This window comes from Labeo rohita, unplaced genomic scaffold (assembly GCF_022985175.1).
Source record: "Labeo rohita strain BAU-BD-2019 unplaced genomic scaffold, IGBB_LRoh.1.0 scaffold_110, whole genome shotgun sequence".
NCBI lineage: Eukaryota > Metazoa > Chordata > Actinopteri > Cypriniformes > Cyprinidae > Labeo > Labeo rohita.
Window position 1 is genome coordinate 252,671 of NW_026127230.1, and position 27,938 is coordinate 280,608.

General features: G+C 37.7%; 2 long non-coding RNA genes, 1 pseudogene and 2 gene segments (V, D, J or C); 1 reads left to right on the top strand and 4 right to left on the bottom strand.

Moving 5' to 3' along the window:
• Nucleotides 1–1,527: 1,527 nt before the first annotated feature.
• Nucleotides 1,528–2,038, bottom strand: LOC127157521 (Ig kappa chain V region K29-213-like). The segment is given in 2 exon segments: nucleotides 1,528–1,862; nucleotides 1,946–2,038. Coding segments are annotated over 2 exon segments (384 nt in total).
• Nucleotides 2,039–2,569: 531 nt separating this feature from the next.
• Nucleotides 2,570–5,018, top strand: LOC127157525 (uncharacterized). Its single transcript, XR_007825927.1, has 2 exons — nucleotides 2,570–2,966; nucleotides 4,501–5,018. It is a non-coding gene; the product is annotated as an uncharacterized LOC127157525 (long non-coding RNA).
• Nucleotides 5,019–6,542: 1,524 nt separating this feature from the next.
• On the bottom strand, nucleotides 6,543–7,189 carry LOC127157532 (immunoglobulin kappa variable 1-16-like; annotated as a pseudogene).
• Nucleotides 7,190–21,960: 14,771 nt separating this feature from the next.
• LOC127157513 (immunoglobulin kappa variable 3-11-like) lies at nucleotides 21,961–22,522 on the bottom strand. The segment is given in 2 exon segments: nucleotides 21,961–22,283; nucleotides 22,381–22,522. Coding segments are annotated over 2 exon segments (372 nt in total).
• A 3,298-nt stretch (nucleotides 22,523–25,820) lies between these two features.
• On the bottom strand, nucleotides 25,821–27,664 carry LOC127157527 (uncharacterized). Its single transcript, XR_007825930.1, has 4 exons — nucleotides 27,411–27,664; nucleotides 27,210–27,270; nucleotides 26,923–26,967; nucleotides 25,821–25,915 (listed from the first exon to the last, which is right to left on the bottom strand). It is a non-coding gene; the product is annotated as an uncharacterized LOC127157527 (long non-coding RNA).
• Between the last annotated feature and the right edge of the window lie 274 nt (nucleotides 27,665–27,938).

Here is a 27,938-nt window from a genome sequence, read left to right on the forward strand (position 1 = left end):
TGTAGCAGGTGTCAAACTCTCAACTTCCCATTAATGATGTTTTATTGTTTTAGTGCTCTTGTCATTGGCAGACAGGTCAGAAATCGTGAGGAGAGACACGTTCACGAATAATACAGAAGTTTTGATTCAGTGGTGATTGACTGGTGTTATCAGGCCCAAAGTGAGTCAAGGAAACAGTCCTCACAACATTACATTACCTGCAGCAGCCTGGCCTGCTGACTCAAGGCAGTTTGGGTGAATAGATTTGTCGTTATAGTTTTTTTTGTAAATCAAATTTGTTTCTTAGCTTAAAATTTCTTAATTTTTGTCAGTCTGTTTACAAAATGAAAATAGAAAGAGATGTTTGAAGTTGCAGTTAAAATTACTGCAAGTATATTTGTCACTTTGGAGATAGAAAATCAAGTAAACTGCATACAGAAATACGGTATTTTACAGAGTGTGATCTGTTGTGTACTGCACATTTTCACACATTAAGTTCATCCAGTCATCTTTATGGCTTTGATTCTTCTTGTCAAAATGAACCATGAAAAGACCTGCAAGTGGAGAAAATTATAACAGTGTGTCCAGCCAAAAATATGTAAAATCAGTAATAATTATTTTATTTATTTTTTAAAATAAATATGTATGATGCATTTATATATGCATTTATCATTCATCTTTACTGTTGCTTATTATGTTAATTGTGTTTGTGTGTGTGTGTGTGTGTGTGTATGTGTGCACCTGGTATTCATCACGTTATGGGGACCAAATGTCCCCACAAGGATAGTAATACCAGTAAATTTTGACCTTGTGGGGACATTTGTGAGGTCCCCATGAGGAAACAGGCTTATAAATCATGCAGAATGAGTTTTTTTGAGAAAGTAAAAGTGTGCACAGTCTCCTGTGAGGGCTAGGTTTAGGTGTAGGGTAGGTGTAGGGCGATAGAAAATACGGTTTGTACAGTATAAAAACCATTACGCCTATGGAATGTCCCCATAAAACATGTAAACCCAACATGTGTGTGTGTGTGTGTGTGTGTGTGTGTGTGTGTGTGAATTAAACACGTCCATGCTAAAGTTCCCTTTAAAAATGTAAAGGTGTCTTGCTGTTAGATCAATTTGCATTTCTTTTCCACACTCACTGGCGAAAGAAGCCACTCTGAGTAATTAGTGAAAATTATGAGAGAGATTTAATTATGAGATTTAATCATTCTCATTTAATTATGAGAATGTTCTGCATATCAAAAATCATAATTACAAATTTCTGCCTCAGTTTCCGCTCCATTCTCATACTCTGATCTGAAAAACAAGAGGAGTGAAAAAAAGACTGAATTGACTGAGCACTAACTGTTATTTAAAATAAAATAAGCTACAGCACATACAACAGCTATATATTTGGTATATTTAGTAAATAAATTAATATTTAGTCATTAGAAAATTTGTTACACATTATTGTCATTGCATTCTTTGTGTCATCCTCTCTATCAGCAGCTGCAGTATCTCTCATCTGTATCAGTGCAGTCACTGTGACTTTTTGTACGACTCTTTATCACTGTGTGAACACCCAGTTACCACTGATCTGGTGTAAACTCAGACAGTAATAATCTCCTGTATCTTCAGTCTGGACTCCACTGATGGTCAGAGTAAAATCACTTCCATAGTCAGATCCACTGCCACTGAATCTAGATGGAGTTCCAGAATAAAGGCTTCTTATGTAATAAATGAGGAGTTTAGGAGTTTCTCCAGGTTTCTGCTGATACCAAGACACACAGTCATTACAGCCAGAAATCGGCTGACTGGTTTTACAGCTGATTGTAACAGTTTCTCCTTGTTTGATGGATTTTATTTCTGGATTCTGAGTGACTGTCACTTGTCCCCAGATCTCTGAAATAAGACATTTTAGGGATTTAGTGGTTCTTGGTCTGTACATAAGATGTGTATAATGTTATTTAGTTCAAAATATTTACCCTGATTGCAGAGAGTCAGAGTCCAGATGAGGATGATGATGTTGTTCATTGTTGTTGTTTTGTCTTGTGTGATGATGAAGATTCTGTTCTGTTCTGCTCTCAGTCATGAAGTGTTAAACTCACAGCACTATAAACACTCTCAGAGCACTGAAGCATGTGCTGACAATGCAAAGAAGTGGGCAGGATTTACAACAGCCTGAGCTGCTACCAAACCCATATTTGTACATTTGAATATGTGATTACCAGTTTCATTTTAATGCATAGAATGCGTGATGAAATCTTTTATACTTAGTGCACTCACCAACAGTACAAGCTGACATGCCTTCACTGCATGTGTAACCTAAATTAGTAAAATCTTTTTGAAATATTTCATTTTCTGGCTATGACTTAAACCAGGGACCACCATGCTGTAAAAACACATTCTGAGCTACTTTGTATTATTGTTGATAACTGTTCAACCAGTTTAATTAAAAACAATTTTACTGAAGATTAATTAGTGTGCACTCAAAATGTTTGATTAATTTGCTTTTTTGTAGTTGTTGTAGTTGTTTTTGTGATCCATGATGACTGAGCTGCATATGAAGAACAGAAGAGGTCAGAGGTCACAGATCATTAAACATATTTCCTTAAAAAAAGTGTTATATCAGAACATGACAAGATAATGAATGAGAAACACAGGATATACAGTCAAACTGAATTATGTGTATTGAAAATGAGAGGACTAAACTCTTTATCTGGTTATGAAAAAAGTACATTGTTCTTCAAACAATGACAAACACTTCAAAAGGATTTTGTGTGAGTGTGTTGTTATACATTATTTAAAAAATCATTTAACTAAAACTAAATGATTGAGTGTTGTCAACAGCTGAGGTGTTTCTACTATCAGTGTGCTGAAGTGTTGTTTTCTCTGTCTCTGCTGGAGTTTGTGTTCACTCGAGTGGAATAGAGGTTTTTGTACGACCGTTTCATTAGATTGTATCACTGTGGTACACATTCGGTGGAGGAACTAAACTGGTGCTCGGTAAGTCTTTTTAATTGCCTATTAAAAACATTTAAAAAGTTGAAACAACAAAACTATTACTTTTGCAACAATGAATATTTACAATACACATTTAATGTAAAATATTTGCTGTTCAAAAACATGTTTAGATTTTTAGAAAAACTAAATTATTCACTTTGAACAAACAATTCCTGTCTAAATACTTTTTCATAATGTGTTTCACTAAGCATTTTATCAGTTTATCACAGTGTTGGAAATGAGTAATGCATTACACTATTGAGTTACTCCCTAAAAAAGTAACTAATTGCGTTACTTAGTTGCTTTTTATGGAAAGTAATGCATTACTTTACTTTTTAAATCTGGGCAGGGCTTGCTTGTTTGTTTTTAATATAAAAAAAATATATTTTTGGCAAATGTAAAAGCCTTTTCACACCAAAAGCCTCCTAGCTTTGAGAAAAGTAAATTTACGTCTGTACAGTAGATCACAGATGAAAAAAATGTCAACTCTTCAGCAAAAAAAAAAAAAAAAAAAGGAAAACAAATGTTAGATTATTTTGAGTAGTTTTTGCTTATTAGAATGGTTGAATTGGATCATCGAAGGTCGGCAGCAAAGACATCGGTTAATAAAATGGGATTAAATGCATAAAGGATATTTGTATTATTTAACATGTATTCTGAGTTGAATTTCACTGTTTTTATTAATTTTGAGGAATACTGAATCTGTTCATCTGTGAGTGAGATGAATTAATGCATGTTCACATTTATTCTAGAACTAACATCTTACTCCCGATTTCTCTCAACATGGGGACAGGAGAGCTTTTAATCAATATATGGGGGGAAAAGTAACAGGCGTTGAAAGAAATAACTAATAAAAAAGTAATGCGTTACTTTACTAGTTACTTGGAAAAAGTAATAATATTACTTGTGTTACTTGTAATGCGTTACCCCCAACATTGTTCATTTCTATGTTGTGTTTATGTATAGCTAATGTTTTTATTGTAGGTGTCATACACAAAAAAGAGAGATTTGGTGTTAAAATGTAAATGTAGCAACTTTCTGTAGTTCAGTCAATAATTTTGAATCTCTTTTGCTCATGCTGTTCTTGTAATTCAGTGGTTTTAAAAAAAATGTGTACATTTTTAAACTCATTTGATTCAGTTATTTTCTAATTCTGAACAGTAAAATATTGTAGCTTGTAGTCAAATATTATGTATTTGAAATTGTTTGAAAAGTATAAAAAAAATATCACATAAACAATCTCACATAAACAAAATGTTGTGTTAAATTAAATCAGTGTCTTAGTAAGTTTAGTTTTATTTTATGAGGTTTGATTTAAATGTATATAGTGATTGTGTTCGTATATTGTATAAATATATATCAGCTGTAGTGATGTTGAATAAGATGAATGATGAGATTGTTGTGATTTTTACTGCTTTCCACATGTCTGCTCCTAAAAGTCATGTTAAAATGCTGTGAATGATGCAGGGCAAAAGAGTGCTGGAGCTGCAGTGTGTTTTCTTAGTGTTTGTGAATGTGTTGTGTTTGTCTCCTGCAGCTGGTCCCACAGTGAAGCCCTCAGTGTCTCTGCTGCCGCCCTCTTCTCTGCAGATCTCTGGAGACTCAGCCGCACTGCTCTGCCTGCTCAGCTCTTACTCTCCACAGGGGGCGCAGGTGAGCTGGACACTGGACGGCTCAGAGGTCACCGATGGGGTTCAGACCAGCGCAGAGAGCGAGCAGGGCGGGCGCTACAGCCGCAGTAGCGTCCTGACCCTCAGCAAAGCACGCTGGGAAAAAGGAGAGCTGTACGTCTGCAGAGTAACACATAATGGAGCTCCTCAAGAGGTCTCGTTCCTAAAGAGTAGCTGTTAGTCGCTCTGAGTGCTGATGTTTCTCTCCTGAAGATGAGATGTATCTGAGTGTCCTGTGTCAGGCAGGATTCACATGAGTCTAGTGCTGCAGCTGTAGTCATTTACAACTCAATACTGAAAGAGAGCTCTAGTGTCAAAGCACTGGCTGATCTTTCAATCTGCTGTGTTTGCTGTAACATTCAATAAAGCTTCTCAACAAACTCCATTTGTGTCTGACAACATCATTCAACTAACAGATGAAGATGTGTGTAGTATTTGTTCAGGTGTTTTTGAGATGCTTGATCAGTAGCAGTAAATGTAGTCAAATAAAGCTCTTGTGGTTTGAACATGGTCTCTGGAGACAGAGCTGCTCTATTCTGAGAGGATCAGAATCACTCCACCCTGTCAATGCAAATGGGATTTTCAGCCCACACTCCCAGTGTCACTGTTTGATTGGTTACATGATCTGGACTGAAACAGACCAGTTTCACTTCTGCTGTAGTCAAGCAGCACTCAGACAAATTCTTCACATTTCAAAGAGGTAATGTATATGTGAAAATCTCATTAAAATCATAAAAATCCATTATCACAAATCAAGAGTCAGTCGTTCTGACACTAATGGGCCTTTTTCACAGTCTGCGTTCGGAAACCGGAAGCGTAGAATAGTTGTATAAAATAACTTCCGCTGTAGCCTGTATGAATGGCAATGCCCATAGCAGGGGATGGTTGTGATTAATTAATGAAAAATTCATCATAGATGTTTCATCAAAACATATCAAACACACACATTTCTCCAGCAGTAATGTGTCCAGCCACAGACAGATGTCATCAGTTATCTCATGAATGTCACAACACTGACAAAACAACGGCTCACTTACATGCTTCATGTTAAAATGGAAGATTACACATATGGTAGGGGATCATCTAAGGTTAAATAGATTCTTTTAACTGATAATCTGCCCGCGGCTGCACGTTACTGCTGGAAAAAAAACTCGGAATATACACTGTTTTAATTTTATTTTTAATGTTATTGTTTTCATTATTGCACAAAATAATATTGTTATCATAATAAACACCTGTTGAACGTCAGTTTTATTGCTCTTTAATGTGATGTGTTGTTTGTATGCTATTCTTGCATTTTTTTAAATAAAAATCTGGTCTGTCTCTGAAGTATTGTGCATACGCAGCTTGTGCGCTCCCATTTAAATCATGAAATGTGCATCGGAATATCATGACAACATTTTTCCTTGTTTTGTCATATCCGATTAATGATTGAAAACTGTGTTTAATATGTTTTGATGAACATCTATGATGAATTGTTTATTAACAAATCACAACAATCCCATCCTTTGGGCATTGCCATTCAATCAGGCTACAGCGGAAGTTATTTTACACAACTATTCAACGCTTCCGCGGACCGTGAAAAGGCCCATTCTGTAGGAATGTAAAACTTTCTGTGGGTCAAATGTAAAGCATCACATGCATACAGTAAAAGTGACTGAATACAGTCCGTTCAGTTTGACTGACAGGAATAAAATATTACACATAAAACATGATGATCATATTAAAACACTGACTCATTCTTTTCAGAAATATAAGACTGATAATGACTGTAATAAAATTGTGTCATTAGTGTTTGTGTTGATCAGTGTTGTGTGTGATTGTGTTGTAGAGCAGCTGCAGTTTCTCTCATCTGTATCAGTGCAGTCACTGTGACTCTGACTGATGGAGGTTTTTGTACGACTCTTTATCACTGTGTGAACACATATTTACTGTCAATGTAATGGTAACTCAGACAGTAATAATCTCCTGTATCTTCAGTCTGGACTCCACTGATGGTCAGAGTGAAATCAGTTCTGGATCCACTGCCACTGAATCTAGATGGTGTGTTTGACTCTTTTTGGTTTGCTGAATGAATCAAGCGTTTTTAGGAGCTTCTCCAGGTTTCTGCTGGTACCAGGCCATACAGGTATATGAACCTACACAAGCATTGCTCACTACTGTGTTTGTTTTGCAGTTTATAGTGACTGATTCACCAATCTGAACTGTTTTAACAGAGGGAGTCTGAGTCACAGTCACCTGCCCACTGAAACCTAGAAACATAGTTAAAAAAAAAAAAAAAAAAAAAAAAAAAGAGTTAGAAAGAGCAGGACTATGTGTAACATTCATTGCTGATAATATAATATTTGACTTTAATGTTTTCATAAAAAAAAAAAAAAAAACTTTACCTTGAATACAAATACAGAGAGTCCAGATGAGGATGATGATGTTGTTCATTGTTGTTGTTTTGTCTTGTGTGATGATGAAGATTCTGTTCTGTTCTGCTCTCAGTCATGAAGTGTTAAACTCACAGCACTATAAACACTCTCATGCAAAGTGTCTCTCTATGTAAATGATCTTCATACACAGAACAGGCGGCTGTCAGTCTCAGACAGCTTATTAATTTCTTCATGCATGTTCATGTTCTGCAAAACATTAGAGCATCTGGTTTGTAAAATCATACAGATTTATACATATAAACTAGACTGAAAACTGAGGTGATATTCCAATTTATCGTTTATAACACATTATTTTGTGTGCAATTCCATCTTGTAAATTTACTGTGTTAATGTTTGGCTGTCAATCATTCAGTATTCGGTTGTGATTTTGAGATTTACTGTAATTGTTCAGATTTTGAAGTGTTTAATGATGCTGGTTTTGTTTGTGGGGGATTTATTAGATTATTATTGCTCTGCTTAATATTTGAAGAAGTCAAAATAAATTACAGATGGGTAAAATGTTTTTTTTAAATAGATTACAATTTTTAATAAATGATGTTAAACAATAACTCATTTTTATTTAATAAAAATCCAGTTAGCAAATACAATAATATTTTGTCAATGTCTTTGACTTATTTTTGTCTTTTTGACAAAATGATGTAAGATTTCATCCTAAAAGTAAGAGACAAATTGGGATTTGGGAAAGAATTTTGATTTCCATTATAAATGCATGTTTGGATGTCCTTGTCCATGTTGATAAGTGCTGTACTTCTGAATCATAAAGGGATTTTTGTGACCGTTCTGTAGGTTGCTGTGTTTGTTCACATTGTGCTTGAGTCAAATTAGGAGCTGCTCTTTTCTGAGAGGAACAAAATTCACTCAAATATGAGTTTGACTGATTTCTCTGAAATGAGTCAGTTGAGTTTTCTGTGTATTCTGTTATGTGTGTCCTTCAGTATCTGTGTCACTCGCAGCTGTTACTGAACCACTCTGGTGTTTTTTTTTTCCTGTTGTTGTTTATTTTTGTTCTGATTTTTGTTCTGAGATGAGGGAAATCTTGAAACATTGTTAACATTGTGGTGGCAGGTTTTGCATGAACAAGCACCACACATTTTTCCTCAAAGAAGCCTCAAAGAAATGCAGGGCTGAGTTTTGGATGCATAACAGTGAAAACTAACTTCATGGTTTTTTTTTTTTTTTTGTTTGTTTTTTTTTTTTTTAGCATGGGTAGCATGAACAGGTCCTAGTACTGAGGCATTCAGTACTCCATACAAAATTTGTGACTGATATGATATCTCTTTATTGCTACATATTAATAGTCAGAAAAGTACCATCTGAACCAAGCCATTGCAATTCCACTAATGACAACATCATTTTCAAGCCTATTCAAGAATATGTTTTGGATGACTGTGATAAAGTGTGGAAATTATGTGTTAAAAGTATTATGTGTTAATGGATTGTGTGTTTATTATTATATAGAGAAAGCTAAAATGCATTATTATTGATTAATTATAACAGATGTCAAGTAGATGTGGTACTTGTGTGTGTGTGTGTTAAATGTTATACTTACCTGTGAAGGGTATGATCCAGAAAGGGGCAGGGTTTGGCCTATATAAGCCGGGGCCAAACCCAAAGACATTAGGTGTGTTCGACTTCATCTACGGCTACAGACGCCGATCAACGAGAGTAGCCGAGAGCAGTCGGGGGCGGAGCTGAAGACGGAGATGTCAAGACATACACTTTTTACTCTCGTTAGTGAAGCTCTTGCTGTGTTTGCATGCTCTATCACAGAAGAAGTGAATTAAATGCAATATTTATCAAATACACAGACTTTTCAAAAGCGTTTTCATGAGCAACAGAAACATGTTTCATATACTGCTTAATACAGCGCCATCTGAACAAGAATAATGATCAATATAAACATATACTATTTAAATACTAATAAAGTGGGGTTATATATGCTTTTACCAGTGTGTTATGATAGATCTGACTCAATATAGCATTGCAACTACAGTAAAAACACTTTTATTGTTCTAAAAACACAGATTTGTCAGCATTTTTGGACTTGAGGATGTTAGAATAAACCCAAAGAACACGTGATCGTTGTCATGCGGTGAATCTGGTCAATCGTGAAACAGCCATGTGGTTATCAAAGCTCCTGCAGCTACTCTGAAGAAACTGCGCCGGCTGAGTCAGTCGGCTGCTCTCGAATCTCTATCGCAGTACTTTGATGCCACACGTGACAGTCACGAAGACGTCGGTGCCGCCTCAAGTTGGACAAAATTTCTAACCGGCATGCACTTCTTCAAGTCAGAATTTGATCGAGCTGCGCTGCGTTAAGTCGAACACACCTACCACGTCCCAGCCGGCACATGACCGACCTTCAGTGTTGAAATTTGGTTGAAATAAGGTAAGTTGTTGTTTCAACGTTGAAACAATGTTGATATTACGTTGAATGCTAAACGGTTGAAGCCCAGTCAACTTATGACCGAAATTCAACATTGAAATATGGTTGAAGTAAGGTCAGTTGTTGTTTCACCGTTGAAACAACGTTGATATTACGTTGAATGCTAAACGGTTGAAGCCCAGTCAACACAAAACCGAAATTCAACATTAATATATGGTTGAAGTAACATAAGTTGATGTTTTAGTGAAACAATACCTTAAAATGTAAAATGGTTGAAATAGGTTTAAAAATCCCTTATAAATGAATGCTGAAATGAGCTTGTATACCTTCAAAAACAAGTGTTTAACTTAAATAATAATAAAATAATAATAATAATAATAATCATAATCATAATAGTAATACAATAATAATGAAATGTTTAATGTTATATGATCTGCTATGATGATATAAGACCTGTTTTGTCACAGTCATCAGCTGGTGTGCCCAGGATGGCCACCAGAGGACACTGTTTGTGGAAGCACATGGCTTGTGTTGTGTTTGTTTGGTGCCATGTGTTTCTCCTGCTTATTGTTTGACCCCACCCATTTGTTACCTCATTATTGTTTCAGTGATTCCACCTGGGTCTCCCTCCAGCTGTTTCTGTTTCCATTTTCACATTCACACCTGTTTTCATTCTCTGCTAATTTCTTCCTCTCTATTTAAACTCTCGTCCCCGTCTGTCCTGGGTCAGTCCGTTTTGATCTCTTGCCAAGTCTTGTCTTGTCCTGTTAATTCTCTGCTATTTATCGCTGCTGTTTTGGCTGTTATTATTTTGCTCTTTCCCCATTGTACCCGCTGGCTTTCCGTTTCGCCGGCTTGATGGTTTGCTGCTCTGCATTTGGTGTCGTTTCATCCTCAACTGTGATTGTTCAACACCGGGTCGAGTTTCACTCCCCGTGGATTCTCTGTTATCCTCAACTGTGATTGTTCAATGCCGGGTTGAGTTTCACTCCCCGTGGATTCTCTGTTATCCTCAACTGTGATTGTTCAATGCCGGGTTGAGTTTCACTCCCCGTGGATTCTCTGTTATCCTCAACTGTGATTGTTCAACGCCAGGTCGAGTTTCACTCCCCGTGGATTCTCTGTTATCCTCAACTGTGATTGTTCAACGCCGGGTCGAGTTTAGCTCCCCGTGGATTCTCTGTTATCCTCAACTGTGATTGTTCAATGCCGGGTCGAGTTTCGCTCCCCGTTGATTCTCTGTTGTCCTTAACTGTGATTATTCAACGCCGGGTCGAGTTTCGCTCCCCGTGGATTCTCCGTGATCCTCAGCTGTGATTGTTCAACGTCGGGTCGAGTTTCGCTCCCCGTGGATTCTCCGTGATCCTCAGCTGTGATTGTTCAACGCCGGGTCGAGTTTCGCTCCCCGTGCATTGTCATCCTCTGCGGGTTTTCCTCGTGCCGGGTCGAGATCGCTCCCCGAAGATTCTCTGTTTCTTGCTGTGACTACTCAACGCCGGGTCGAGATTCGCTCCCCGGGCTCCTTCATCCGCTGTTAGTTTTGCTGGACGGGTTGAGTTTCTCTCCCCGTGTTTTTTGTTTTGCCTTTTTTTCCCCTTTCTGCTTTCCCCAGATTGTCTCCAGGGAGGAGCGCTGGGAGGACTTTTTTCTTGTACATTGTGTGATTTTCTTGTTCTCAATAAACTTATTTTTGCCCCGCATTTGAGTCTCCCGTGTCAGTCATGACAGAACGGACTGACCCAGGACAGACTCAGCGGAAGAAGGGCTTGTGCCCTCCACCAGCCACCACTCTCTCCTGTCCCTTCTACCAACGTATCCTTCAATTCAGGCCTCTAAGCTTCCTCCGTCAGCGGGGGACTGACCTGAGGAGGTTTGCCCTAGAGTTCAGTGGTGCAGCAGAGGGGTTGGGGTATAATGATGAAGCCCTCAAGGACCTTTTCAATAGTGTCCTTGATGAGCCCCTCTACTGGTGGAGGATGAGGGAGCTGGACCACCTGATGTTTGGGGAATTTGTGGATTTCCTGGCACGTTCCCCAGTTAAAGAGGCTGCAGTGGCGGCTGATGTGGCCGCAATGCCTCCAGAAGTGCTGGCCGAAGAGGCTCCAGCACCCCCGGTTGTGGCCGTAGAGACTGCAGCTTCCCCAGTGGTGGCCGTAGAGGCTGCAGCACCCCTAGAGGCGGCCGACAATGCTGCAGCGCCCCACTCTCAGAAACGGAAGAGGAGGAGGAGAAAGAAGACTTCCTCCAGCCTGCAAGACTCTGAGGTTGTCCCAGAGCTCACTGCCGACCGAGGGGCCATTCTAGCCCTGCCCAAGCTCCTTGCCCTGCCGGCGCCGCCCAAGCTCCTTGCCCTGCCGGCGCCTTCCAGGCTCCTTGCCCTGCCGACGCCTCCCAGGCTCCTTGCCCTGCCGGCGACTCCCAGGCTCCTTGCCCTGCCGGCGCCTTCCAGGCTCCTTGCCCTGCCGGCTCCGCCCAAGCTCCTCACCCTGCCGGCTCCACCCAAGCTTCCTGCTTTGCCCTCTGGCCTTAATGTCAGCTCTGCCCTGTATCCTTGCCCTGCCGGTTCCATTCTGGATGCAGGCTTTGCCCTTACGGCCTGCCTGGCCGGCTGCATCCTGGCCTTTAGCCAGGACTCTCGTACTGCTGGAGCCTCCCTGGTCTGTCCCTCCAGTCCCACCCTGGCCTTCTGCCAGGACTCCCGAGCAGCCGGAACCCCCATGGTCTGTCCCTCCCATCCCTCTCTGGTCATTAGCCAGGGTTCTTGGGCCTTCCGATCCTCCCTGGCTTAACCCATTCTACCAGCCTTGTCCTCTAGCCCCACCCTGGTCGCTTATACGGCCACAGTCTCCAGGCCCTCCTTCACTCCACGGGCCTGGCCCACCATCCCTCCCCTCTGTTCCGCCTCCACCTGAGTCTCCCTCCAGCTGTTTCTCATTTCCCATTTTCACATTTACACCTGTTTCCATTCTCTGCTAATTTCTTCCTCTCTATTTAAACTCTCGTCCCCGTCTGTCCTGGGTCAGTCCGTTTTGACCTCTTGCCAAGTCTTGTCTTGTCCTGTTAATTCTCTGCTATTTATCGCTGCTGTTTTGGCTGTTATTATTTTGCTCTTTGCCCATTGTACCCGCTGGCATTCCGTTTCGCCGGCTTGATGGTTTGCTGCCCTGCATTTGGTGTCGTTTCATCCTCAACTGTGATTGTTCAACGCCGGGTCGAGTTTCACTCCCCGTGGATTCTCTGTTATCCTCAACTGTGATTGTTCAACGCCAGGTTGAGTTTCGCTCCCCGTGGATTCTCTGTTATCCTCAACTGTGATTGTTCAACGCTGGGTTGAGTTTCGCTCCCTGTGGATTCTCTGTTATCCTCAACTGTGATTGTTCAACGCCGGGTCGAGTTTCGCTCCCCTATATGCACAAGGCTGTTGGTTCTAATGTTTTATCAGAATTTGAAGAAACATTTCTACTTAAAATATTAAATGCATCTTATTGCACAACTTACAAGAGTCTTTAATCCTCTGGGGTCTAAGGGGATTTCGAGAAGTTTTGACATATTCTGACATTTGTGTTTTTTTTTTCAGTATCTGAAAAACATACACTACCAGTCAAAAGTTTTTAAACAGTAAGTTTTTGAGATTTTTTTTTTTTTCTGCTCACCAAGCCTACATTTATTTGATCCAAAATACAGCAAAAGCAGTAATATTGTGAAATATCTGTACTATTTAAAATAACTTCTTTATATTTGAATATATTTTAAACTGTAATTTATTTCTGTGATCAAAGCAAAAATTTCAGCAACATTATTCCAGTCATGCAGTGTCGCATGATCCTTCAGAAATCATTGTAATATGCTAAATAGTTGTTCAAGAAACATTTATTATTATTATTCAAGGTTCAAGGTATACTTTATTGTCCCTTTTTAGGGAAATTTGTCTTAGGCTCCAAAAGACAGATACCACATCGCATAACAACACATAGTTACAAAATAGCGCAAAATAATAATATACAACAAAAAACAAAACAAAACAAAACAAAACAAAAAAACGTATAACACTACCTAATATTATTCAATAACTTGTGGATTCAGTGTATTCCATATCTAATCACACTTTCTAAAACAGAATCATAATTTCACTACTGACCCCATAAAATCTAAGCCTTCTCAGAAAATGCAGTCTTTGTTGTAACCTAGTACACAAACTGTCAACATGAACATGCCATGTAAAAGAACAATCAAGATAAACACCAAGGTATTTATATGAAGACACTTGTGTGATTGGAACATTGTGAATATATGCAAGGCTATGATCACCAATTGACTTCGGATCGCATATCATCTCCTCAGTTTTCTTCACGTTCACAATTAGATGGTGGGCATCACACCACTCTAGAAACTGATTAATTCCAGAGTGGTAGGACGAGATGTCTTGATCTTTATACAATAGACTAAGTATGGCAGTGTCATCGCTTAATTTCACAATGTAATTGCTATTACTTTTGCTCACACAGCCATCTGTGTACAATGTGAAGAGAACTGGGGAGTATTCCTGTACTAATATAATGAGAGTCAGAGATCATCTTATTAACTTTAACCTATTGAGTTCTACCTCTTAAGAAAGAAAAAAATCCACTTTATAATATAAGGATTCACATTCATGTATTTCAATTTCTCCAATAATAAATATGGTTGCACAGTATTAAAAGCTGAGCTAAAATCAATAAAAAGAAGGCGCGCATATGCCTTTGAGTCCTCCAAATGTTTAGATCACAAGCTGGGCTACAATAATATGAGCAGCATTAATGTATTTGTATTATACTTGGGTTCTTCTTCTACAGGTTTTAAAAATACATCCGAGCATAAACACTGCAAGCTGAAGTTTGAGATTATTTTATACAGTATTTAATTCATACAGTTTATTTATACAGTTTTATACAAAACTGTTATATACATTTTAAACAAAACTTGTTCTACAATATTGATCATGTGTTAGTTTATTGTATTATAGTAAATCCATTGCTGCTAGTCATTTGATTTTTAACTTTTATGTGTATCCAGTGTTGATCTAAATGCAAACTGGTTCTAATTGAACGCACAGTTGTGTATTCACTGTTGTTGAAAGGTAAGACAGTGAAACAATATCGCGTTTTCAGCTTTGATTGAATTTGCAAAATCAACACCTAATTCAACGTTAATCAAACATCTACAGAACGACCTTAATTTACCCACGTTGACGGTAAGACGGTGAAACAACTTCGTAATTTCAAGGTGAAATGACGTCACAATATCAACGAAATCAAAACATAATCCACCGTTGATTCAACCATGGTACCCAACGTTGTTTCAACGGTGAATCAACGTTGAAATGCCGGCTGGGTTGTTTACCAAGAGTGCTACTGCGGTGCCTCGAGCAAACCCAAACCCCCTTTGTATACTGTGGATACCTGTTTGTTGCATATATATATATATATATATATATATACTCACTAAAAAATGTTGGGTTAAAAATAACCCAACTAGTAACCCAACTATGGGTTGGTATAGCACCTTCCCATCTATGGGTTATTTTAACCCAATGAATTGGGTTAAAATCCAGTTGGGTTAAAAGTAACCCAACAGTTGAGTTAATTATTTAGATTCATTTATATCAGTTTTTATTTATTTATTTATTTATTTATTATAAAAAAAACACTATAACACTACTTTGTTTTCAAATAAATATTTAATTTAAATATGCAAATATTTTTTTTTTTTACAAATATATTTTTAAATGTAAAACAGTCACACTGCAAATGTTTACAAAATAAGTGTACAAGAATGTGAAAATATAATACATTCAAAACACAAATATGCACACACAACTGACATATTTTCAAGATGTACACTGAATTCAAAACCAACAAATGTGATTCTGGTCCACAAAACCCGTCATAAGGGTCAAGTTTTTTGTATTTAAATATAAACATCATCTGAAAGCTCAATAAATAAGCTTTCTATTATTATGCCAGTCAGCTGTTAACAAAGCAGATTTCATTACCGCTTTTTCCACACATTCGACACTTAGTATCCTAGGTTTGACTGAGACCTGGATTCGTCCAGAAGACTCAGCAACCCCCGCTGCTCTGTCCAATAATTTCTCATTCTCTCACACCCCTCGTCACACTGGAAGGGGTGGGGGTACTGGAATACTTATTTCTAATAAATGGAAATTCTTTAACCACTCTCTGCTATGCAACTTTAACTCTTTCGAATCTCATGCGATCACAGTAACAGCTCCAATTAAATTCCACATTGTGGTCATTTACCGCCCTCCTGGTCAACTGGGCACATTCCTAGATAAGCTAGATGGGCTGCTATCCTCATTCCAAGAGGATGGCACTCCACTTCTAGTCTTTGGTGATTTTAACATTCATCTGGACAAGCCTTATGCTGCTGACTTTCACTCACTCCTAGCTTCATTTGATTTCAAACGTCTTATTACTACAAGCACTCACAAATCGGGCAACCACCTAGACCTAATTTACACACGCAATTGCGTTGCAGACAACACTTTGGGTAAACCCCTACACATCTCTGACCATTTCTTCATTACTTGTAACTTACATATTACTGCCAGTACACCTCCAACCCCTCTACCTGTTACTTTCAGACGAAACCTACGCTCCCTTTCATCCTCCCATCTTTCCTCTGTAGTGTCCTCCTCTCTTCCCTCTACAACCCTTTTCTCATCTCTAGACGTTAATACAGCCACTAACACCTTATGCTCTACTTTAACCTCTTGCCTAGACGCTATATGTCCTCTCTCTTCCAGGCCAGCACGGGCCACCCCTCCTAACCCCTCCTAACCCCTGGCTATCCGATGTTCTCCGCGAACATCGCTCCAAACTTAGGGCAGCAGAGAGAAAATGGCGCAAATCTAAAGATCCTTCTGACTTGAGTATGTATCAGTCTTTGCTTTCATCCTTCTCTGCTCAAGTCCATGCTGCCAAATCCTCATACTTCCACATCAAGATCAACAATGCTCCAGACACACGTAACCTCTTCAAAACATTCAAATTGCTCCTCTGCCCTCCCCCACCACCTCCCACCACTTCCATAACAGCCGACGATTTCGCCACATTCTTTACTAACAAAACTACAACTATCAGCAGCCAGTTCTTGGCTCCACACGTACAGGAACTAATACCGTCAACATCCACAGCTAACACCCCACTCTTCTCCTTCTGTCCCCTCTCTGAGGCAGAAGTATCCAAACTTCTCCTCTCCAGCCATCCTACAACATGCCCACTAGATCCTGTCCCCTCTCACCTTCTCCAAGCAATCTCTCCTACACTCTTACCAGCACTTACACACATCATCAACACATCTCTCCTCACAGGCACTTTCCCCACTGCATTCAAGCAGGCTCAGGTAACCCCACTGCTCAAAAAACCTACATTAAACACTTCACTTATAGATAACTATAGACCAATCTCTCTCCTTCCATTCATAGCAAAAACACTTGAACGAGTCGTTTTTAACCAGGTATCGCTGTTTCTCGCACAGAACAGTTCATTGGATGCTAACCAGTCAGGGTTCAGGAGCGGCCACTCAACTGAAACTGCACTACTGTCAGTCACTGAAGCCTTGCGGATTGCAAAAGCTGATTCGAGATCATCGGTACTCATTTTGCTGGATCTTTCTGCTGCTTTTGACACAGTGAATCATCAGATCCTCCTGTCCACCCTCTCATCACTGGGTATCACAGGGATTCCACTTCGCTGGTTTGAATCCTATCTCACAGGTAGGTCTTTCAGGGTGGCCTGGGGAGGGGAGGTATCCAAAGCACATCATCTGGCCACTGGGGTTCCTCAGGGATCAGTTCTTGGACCCCTCCTCTTCTCCATTTACACTACATCACTGGGGCCCATCATACAGGCACATGGCTTCTCTTACCACTGCTATGCTGATGACACGCAGCTCTATCTTTCATTTCAACCAGATGATCCAAAAGTAGCTGCACGGATCTCAGGCTGCTTGGCGGACATCTCGGAGTGGATGAAAGAACATCATCTACAGCTCAACTTGGCAAAGACTGAGCTCCTTATTTTCCCTGCCACTCCAACTCTACAACATGATTTTACCATCAACTTAGGTACTTTAACAATTACCCCATCAAGTTCTGCCAGAAATCTTGGTGTTATCTTTGATGACCAGCTGACTTTCAAAGACCACATTGCTAAAACTGCTCGATCTTGCAGGTTTGCCCTACACAACATCAGAAAGATCAGGCCCTTTCTAACAGAGCAGGCCACACAACTTCTTGTCCAGGCCCTGGTCATCTCCAGGCTGGACTACTGCAGTGCTCTTCTAGCCGGTCTTCCCTCATGCACAATCAAACCTTTACAAATGATTCAGAATGCAGCAGCACGACTGGTCTTCAACGAGCCCAAAAGGGCCCATGTCACACCTCTCTTCATCACCCTGCACTGGCTCCCAATTGCAGCTCGCATCAAGTTCAAGACACTGATGCTTGCTTATAGAACAACCACAGGCTCGGCGCCCGCCTACCTCCACTCACTGCTACCAATCTACACTCCCTCCAGAACTCTGAGATCCGCCAGTGAGCGACGCCTCATTGTACCATCACAAAGAGGCACAAAATCACTTTCCAGAACATTCTCTTACACCGTTCCTGGCTGGTGGAATGATCTTCCCACCGCTATCCGGAATGCCAACTCCCTAACAACTTTCAAGCAACTGCTGAAAACCCATCTCTTTCGACACTACTTGACTTAAAAAAAAAAAAAAAAAAAATTCCTTTTCTACTCTTTTCCCTTTCTAGCTTGTACTTAATTGAACAATGCCTGTTATATGGTATTTTGAGCACTTCGTAGGTCGTTTTGCTTCTTTAGGACAAATCGCTTGATGTATTCCCCACCTGTAAGTCGCTTTGGATAAAAGCGTCTGCTAAATGAATAAATGTAAATGTAAATGTAAATGTAAATATGTGGTTTGATAGGATAGAACAACTATTTGAAAATCTGGAATCTGAGGGTGCAAAAAAATCTAAATATTGAGAAAATTGCCTTTAAAGTTGTCCAAATGAAGTTATTAGCAATACATATTGAAATTCAGTTTCAATATACTTATGGTAGGAGATTTACAAAATATCTCAATGGAACATGATCTTTACTTAATATTCTAATGATTTTTGGCATGAAAGAAAATTTGATAATTTTGACCCATACAATGCAATTTTGGCTATTTCTACAAATGTACCCATGATACTTATGACCGGTTTTGTTGTCCAGGGTCATAAATGTGTATCAATTCATATTTATTTATATCAACACATACACAAATGTGCACAAATAAAACAAACATAACATACAAACTTTTATCAATAAAACAAAAATAAAAAATCATAAACACAAGTAATAATAATAATAATAATAATAATAAAACAAAGTAAATCTGCTGGCTGCTGGACTTGCTGATAATCAGAAACATAAAAAGTTTTTACGGATCAATAAATACAAAGTTTCTAAGGAAGAGGTAATGTGTTGAAAGAACTCCTGGAATATTAAAGACTGTGTGCTGCAAATGGGTGCAGAGGAGCTTTGGGTAGTTGATGTCATAAATGTAGAAATGTCTGAAACACAGATCCACTGCTTGTAGTAAGGTCTTCTGTTCCACTGCTTCACCGTTGAAAATGCTAAAAACTTCTTCTCTTGGAGTTAGTGCAGCAATGCTGGTGTCGCATAAAACTTCCTTCATTGACTCCTTCCTCTGTGATAAGATGAAGCAGAAGAAGAAACATTTTACAGATAAACTAGTAAACATTTTTTCATAATTGCTGGAAAACCTACACTACTAATCAGAAGTTTTTGAACAGTAAGATTTTTAAAGTTTTTTAAAGAATTCTTTTCTACTCACTAAGCCTGTATTTATTTGATCCAAAATACAGTAAAAGCAGTAATATTGTGAAATATTTTTACTATTTTAAATAACTGCTTTCTATTTTAAAAGCTTTGAAAAGACTGGACAATTACATTTTAAATATATTCAAATAGAAAGCGGTTATTTTAAATGCTGTATTTTGAATGAAATAAATGTAGGCTTAGACAGAAGGGAATTCTTTAAAAACATTAAAAATCTTGCTGTCCAAAAACTTTTGACTGGTAATGTATATGGATCACTAATATAAATAGTTTACTTACCTTGAAATATTTCAGTTAATTGGCATGTGGATGTTTAATGTATGAGATTCCACTGTTGTAGTTTTTCCTTCACTAAAGAACCCAATGTCTAAAAATAAGTATAAACATTTAGTACACATTTAAAAAAACATGCAAATCTGTCATAGCTTTATAAGAGAAATGGCTGTAATTAGAGGCGATTCTAATATATGCATAACAATATTCAATATAAATAAACCATAAAAACACATTTAGTGTTATTCCAATTAGTGCTCGCTTTCCAAACAACTGACGCTTGCCCTGTTTTGACCAGCAGGCGTCGCCGTTGTGTCACGAACGATTGGAAGCAGTGAATCATTTTGCGAATTAAGCGATTCGTTTAATTGATTCGAAACTTTGAAAAGCTTCGTTTCTCCCATCACGTCTTTCTTTTGGGAAATGTGATTATTTTTAGACTTTTCTAAACAGAGAATTAACCGAATTTGAGCGCATCTCTCTGAGCGGCCGCTGAGCCTAACGTTACATACTGGACCGAAGTTGAAAGGTTCGTGCGGCGCGGTTTAAATAAACAATATCTCAATTAACATTAGCCATTTCCCATATAAAGTTAAATGTGATAACCATTAATGCGACCAAACAAACTGTAGTCAGAAACCGTATGTCTAGAACCCTTCATCAGCTGTAAAATAATACTAAACCTGTAGTAATGGTAGACGGTGATTTCAGTAACATAAGTAGTCCTATATACATTCCACCATACATTATTAACTGTAGGTTACTGTAATACATCTCTAAACAGTTTTACAACTTTCTGCTAATGTTTATTTAATTTATTACTGCTAGCGACCTAACTGGGACAGCTAAGTTAACGTGAAGTTATTCGTTTACAATGGAGCTCATTCTCCGCAGTAACGTTACAATACACTGACTAAAGGAAACTACAACTTCATTAAAAAAACAAACATACAACAACAAAAGTTCAATTTTGAAGTGCATTTCACGTTCTTCGTATAAGTGTAATGTTATAAGAGTTATTAAAACCCTATTACTCACCTCATACTGATGCAGCAGCAGCTTCTTCTGTCGTCAGTCACTGTCGACCGTTAAAATTTGAACTGTCGCCACGGGAACCAGTTAAACCCAACGCTGGGTTATTATTAAAAACAACCCAACGATGTTTAAAAAAATAACCCAACGTTTTAGAAAATAACCCAACACAGTGACCCAATATGTGTAACCCATCTATTGGGTTAAAAAAATAACTCATCTATTTTTACTGTGTATATATATATATCATTGTTGGATTATTTTCTGGTTTATTTACTTTGAATTTTTTGTCATTTTTGTGTGCATTTGTATACATTCTTCACTGTGGATGAACTTTCTGACACTGTAAATAAATTTCACCTCCCACGAAAGTGCTTTGCGAGTGAGCCATCTTTTTTTTACATCCTTCACGGACATTTTCCCCAAGAAGGCGAGCTGGTGGGCTTGTCTTCATCACAACGACACAATCAAAGGCAGCAGTGAGGTCTAGTAACACTAATGTAGTGATCCAACCATGAGTGATAATTTTATTCGTTAAAATCTCACCATTCACTGATGCATCCAGGTCACTTAGTAACCATGATTTTTCTAAACTGCAACTGCCCTCATGTTTAGACGGCTGTCATGCAAGACAGCATTTGCGGTTCATTTTCTGTCATCTTTGCAGTACTGTGATATGATGAGTGTACAAAGTGACACAACAGGCACAATAGGAGCATAAATGGATATCTAAGTGTACATTATGTGTCACATGATTAAACATGCTTCATTGTTTTTGAATACTCCAGTTTTCACAGTCCACACTACAACATGAAAACAGCATTTTCAAATTTATTAACTTGCAAGAGTGTCTTCAAAAAGATTACTTTTTGTAGGACAATGTAAATGGCACTGCTTGGAGAAAAGTTATGAAAAAAAAGTTATTTTTTGAAGTGCAAACTTGTATGTGAATCATATATCAGGCCTCAGTATGTGATGTTAGATAGCTTTTCCATTTTCCATTTGTTGATTTCTTTGATTTAGTTAGATACACAAGACAAATACTGTAAATACTGGCTGGACTTCACAATGATCACAGAGTGAATGAGTGATGATCTATATAAAATACACCCATTAAATAGGTAAATAAATAAATAAATAATTGTATTAAAGTCTCTCTAAACTTTGCCTTACATAATATTTGTGTTTTTTCATCCTCATATTAGCAGCTGCAGTATCTCTCATCTGTATCAGTGCAGTCACTGTGACTCTGACTGACAGAGGTTTTTGTACAACTCTTTATCACTGTGTGAACACACAGCTACTAGGACAGTGTACACTCTGACAGTAATAATCTCCTGTATCTTCAGTCTGGACTCCACTGATGGTCAGAGTGAAATCACTGTCAGATCCACTGCCACTGAATCTAGATGGAGTTCCAGTGTAACGGCTTGTTGCATCATATATGAGGAGTTTAGGAGCTTCTCCAGGTTTCTGTGAGTACCAGGCTAAATAATAACCATCTTCCACTCTACTGCTGGTTTTACAGTTTATTCTGACTTCTTGTCCTTGAGCTGCTGTTATTAATGATGGACTCTGAGTTACAGTGTACTGTCCTCTACAATCTGAAAGAAAGGGAAAAAAGACAAGAATTAAAATGATGTATATTTCACATTTTAAAACAATTACTGTAATTGTTGTTTTGAAAGTTTTACTACAAACCTTGAGCAAACAGTGTGAGTGTCCAGATGAAGATGATGATGTTGTTCATTGGTGTTGTTTTGTCTTGTGTGATGATGAAGATTCTGTTCTGTTCTGCTCTCAGTCATGAAGTGTTAAACTCACAGCACTATAAACACTCTCATGCAAAGTGTCTCTCTATGTAAATAATCTTCATACACAGAACAGGCAGCTGTCAGCCTCAGACCGCAGATGAATTATTGTATGCATGTTCATATTCTACAAAAACATTAGAAGCTTCAATACTGATAATATGAATATGAACTTTAGAAAACAAACCGACAATAATGAGTGTTTGTTGTTGTTTTAAAACATCAGTGTATCCAAAACCATTCTCATTCAGCTTGTATTCATATGCATTTTATTCAAAAGTTTTATTTATTTATTTATTTATTTATTTATTTATTTTATTCATTACTGTTTTCTGTGATAATAAACAACTCTATAAATGGCATAATTTCTCCTGCAGTGAGAGTGAAGATAATTCCACAATGATCACCAGCAGTGATGTGAGAGACGAACATGGGCTTCCCTTGGGACTGGATCCGCAGCTGAAGGTGTTTAGGAGCATCAGGTCTCAGGACAGCAGTGCTGGAGTCCTGCAGAAGGACGGTCTGAACAGCTGGAGAAGCAGCTTGACTCTCTCATGAGTCTCTCAGTGAGCTGTGAAGAGAAGTGAGGAGAGATCAGTGTTCAGAGCAGATCCACTCACTCTCTCCTCTGGATTCTCACTAATGTCTCACATGGACACCAACAGCACATGAGAGACTCCATTCATTCTCACACTGAGCTTTATTCCCTCTCATCTCTCATCTCCTCTGCTTTTCACCAGCAACATCGGATGTGACTGCATGTCTGCTTTTACACAGCTGATATGCTTTAAAGGGGTCATCGGATGCCCATTTTCCACAATATGATTCTTTAGAGTCTTAATGAAAAGTCTCTAATATACTTTGATTAAAAATTCTCAATGGTTTTGTAAAACAACACCCTATGGCAAGCCGTTTTAGCTTAAAATATTCTAAGTGTTACTCGTCATAATTGCATTTTTACTAGTAATAATTGAATTAGAGAGCTCTATAATTACATTTGTACTAGTAACAATGCCAATTAGAGAGCTCTCTAATTCAGTTCTTACTAGTAACAATTATAATTAGAGAGCTCTCTAATTCAATTATTACTAGTAACAATGCCAGTTAGAGAGCTCTCTAATTCAATTATTACTAGTAACAATTCCAATTAGAGAGCTCTACAAATTAATTTTTACTAGTCATATGTCTCCATTGACTTCCATTCATTTTTAATTACAGAGCTCTACAACTGAATTTTTACTAGTAAGAATAACAATTAGAGAGCTCTACAATTGAATTCTTACTAGTAACAATTCCAGTTAGAGAGCTCTCTAAATCAATTTTTACTAGTAACAATTCCAATTAGAAAGCTCTTTAAATCAATTTTTACTAGTAAAAATGCAATTACAGAGATCTATAATTCAATTTTTACTAGTAAAAAAACACATTAAAGATATGTTTAATTGCAGAGCTCTGTAATTAAATTAAAGAGCTCTCTAAAACAGTTCTTACTAGTAACAATTGAATTAGAGAGCTCTCTAAATGGAACTCTTACTAGTAAAACCTGAATTAGAGAGCTCTCTAACTGAATTAAAGAGCTCTCTAATTCAGTTTTTACTAGTAGTAATTGCATTAAAGAGCTCTCTAATTGTAATTATTACTAGTAAGAATTCAATTGTAGAGCTCTCTATTTCAATTGTCACTAGTAAGAATGCAATTGCAGAACTCTCTAATTCAGTTGTTACTAGTACAAATTGCATTAAAGAGCTCTCTAACTTTAATTCTTACTAGTAAAATTTGAATTAGAGAGCTCTCCAACTGAATTTGTACTAGTAAGAATTCAGTTGCAGAGCTCTCTAATTCAATTACAGAGCTCTCTAATTCAGTTGTTACTAGTAATAATTCAGTTGCAGAGCTCTCTAATTCAGTTACAGAGCTCTCTAATTCAATTGTTACTAGTAAGAATTGTATCAGAGAGCTCTCTAACTGTATTTCTTACTAGTAAGAATGCAGTTGTAGAGCTGTGTAATTGCATTCTTACTAGTAAAAATGTAATTGTAGAGCTCTACAATAGCGATTCTTACTAGTAAGAATTGCATTGTAGAGCTCTCTATTCAATACGACCTTATTATGATAATTGCGCCTCATGCATATTCATAACATGGGCGAAAGCCTGTCCTGATAGGCTCCTGGGCAGTCCATTGATATATAACGCCTTGCATTACAGGTGTTCTGAGTTTCCGTTTGGACTCCTGGACCCTTCTAATCCCACACCCCTCCCCCAAACTCATACTGTCCTATCGAAAAAGCAAAAACGGCAAAAAATAAATCTTAAAAACAACAAAGTGGGAGACTACACCTCCGAGTTGTTGACTCAGTCAGTTTTTAATCGCAACCCTGATGCTCTAATGATCTATTATGTAGCCTATTGATTAAATTGACCTATATTGATTAAAATCATTATAAAATGATTATGCTTTACACAGTTGAAATATAACCTAGGTAATCCATATACCCTACTGTATTATTTTTAAAGGTGAATTCACGTACAGAAAAATTTTTAGGCTAGGACTAATATCATAATGGGCCTTTTCACGGTCCGCGTTCGGAACCTGGAAGCGTCGAATAGTTGTGTAAAATAACTTCCGCTGTAGCCTGTATGAATGGTAATGCCCATAGCACGGGATGGTTGTGATTTCTTAATGAACAATTCATCATAGATGTTTCATCAAAACATATTAAACACAGTTTCCGATCATTAATCGGGTATGACGAAACAAGGAAAAATGTTGTCATGATATTCCGACGCACATTTCATGATTTAAATGGGAGCACACAAGCTGCGTGTGCACAATACTTCAAAGACAGATCAGCTTTAAAACGTGACATTTCCTCCAGATTTGAGCGCAGTGATTGAATAGCATTATACTGGTATGGTAGAGGATCGTCTAAGGTTAATTAGATTCTTTTAACTGATAATCTGCCCGCGGCTGCACGTTACTGCTGGAGAAACCCAGCTAACAAAAAAAGGTCGCCACAACGTCCCCTGAATGGCATCTGGGAACGTCCCCTGGACGTCATCGTGTAGGGTTTTTTGGACGTCATGGGGACGTTGCGAGTTCGTTCGCGGGACGTACTGGGGACGTTCGCGGAACGTCCGGAGGACGAAACAGGGACGTTCGCGGGACGTAACAGGGACGTTCAAGAAAACATTGTGGGGTCCTATAGCGAATGTTCGCTACAGGTCATTTTAATATATGTAAACATGTCATTAATCGAAACAGACAAAATTGATCTACCCAAGGAATAAACACACAAGCAATAGTACGTTAACAATACTTTTTTATTTGTTAAAATATTTTTCTTTTGTGTGTGTGTGTGTGTCTGTCTGTCTGTTCCAGATGTTGGGCGTTATCCAGGTCTGATTCCACCCTTATGTTGGAAACCTAAAACAATATAAATGAACAAAAATTAGCAATGGTTTTAAACGTTGACTTCGTTTTCGTATAATGACATAATATTCTATCAAACTGAATCAACTGACTACTCATTATCTGTGCGAATGACACCCGTGTAGAATTTCCCGATTGATAGCCAACCTCTTATGATTTTTAGGCCATTGTTCCTTTTCTATGTGCGTTTATCAAAAATGCACTTCACACAACAGCGCCAGCATATCGCTTTGTTTAATATTCAAGTTGAATATCTGTCAACATTGTATATGTTTAATCGTTTCAGCTTTATGAAAATCTGATATATGGCAATATATGTAAAACACATATATAATATATGTCCATGTATGGATTACACAGATATACAAAATAGCCGCTTTCACATATGTAACATATATTTCCCTAAATACACACATATATGTCTTTATAGTACATGTTCATATATGGTCAACAATGTATATGTAAATTAAATATATGTTAAATATAAGTTACATATATCTGAACTAAAAATTGAATGGCAAAATATAAATGGCAAAAACACAATAAGGGTAATGTTTACAAAACTTTTAATTAACTGATCAGCTACAAAACACAAAAATATTAACACTTTTTTAAAGTTATTTAAAATGTATTTAAAGGGATAGTTCCCCAAAAATGAAAATTATGTAATTATTTACTTACCATCATGTTGGTCCAAACCCTGTATGAGCTTCTTTCTTCTGCTGACGAAGGACGATATTCTGAAGAATGTTTGTAACCAAACAGTTTTGGGGCTCCACTTACTTCCTTAGTATTTTCCTACCATGGAAGTGGACAGCAATTGTTTACAAACATTCTTCACAATACCTTTTTGTGTTCAGCAGAAGAAAGAAGCTCATTCAGGTTTGAATCAACTTGATGGCAGTTAAATAATACAACATTTTTATTTTTGGCTGAAGTTACAGTAAAACAATCAAGTGGCAATATAGTGAGCTCTGCCATTTTGCAGTTCAAGGCTGTACCAATTTGGCCAGAAGTGGTTCCGGGATGTATCATCATCACAGCATCTTAAAAAAAATGCAGATAGAACCACATTAATCCTAAAAAGGGCAAGAAATCAGAAAATAAATTCATTGCTATTTCCATCTTCTTAGGACACAAATAATACAATTTCATGATTTTTTTTTTTTTTTTTTTTTTTTTTTAAACATGACTTTTTTTATTAAGTTATGAAGGTTGTGTAACATTGTTTTACTTTTCCCCTCAGCTTCATAACAAATAATGGCTTCCCCTGCGACTAGCAACAAACCTTAAATATTGTAGAAACTGTTATAGCGACCTTCACGTCAGCACTGCATAGAAATTAATATCTGTGAGAAACATTTAGGATTGTTTAGGGTGCACATCATATAAATGTCATCATAAAGCAATATTACCTTATAAAATACATAATGTAAATGAAGTAAAACACCTACTTAAATATATATTTTAAATAAGATAAAACACTTACTCCTAGTGTTTCCCTGTTAAAAATTACCTCCACCTCAGCACTGCATAGCAATTCAGATCTATGAGAAATGTTTAGGTGCACACAGCATATTAATATCATCATGAAGTAATATTACAAGTAAATGAAGTAAAACACTTACTTTCTGTGTTTTCTTTGATAAAACCAACTTCTCTGTCTGCTCCGCATCCTGAGTGAAAGAAAATATTGCTCTGAGAAACAGTTTAAATACATAAATTTCGCTATAAATCAATATGACGTTATAAAACACTTATTTTCCCTGTTAAAAATGATCTACGTTAGCACTGTAAAGCAAATGAGATCTGTAAGAAACTATATGTTGGTTTAGAAGCATACAGTTATAAAATACATATTTTAAATGAGGCAAAACACTTACTTCTTACGTTTCCCTGTTAAAAGCGACCTCCACGTCAACACTGCATAGCAATTCAAATCTGCGAGAAACGTTTAAGCGTCTTAAGGCGGGCGTACACGGTGCGATTTTTGAGGTCGTACGAGCTCGCATGCGAT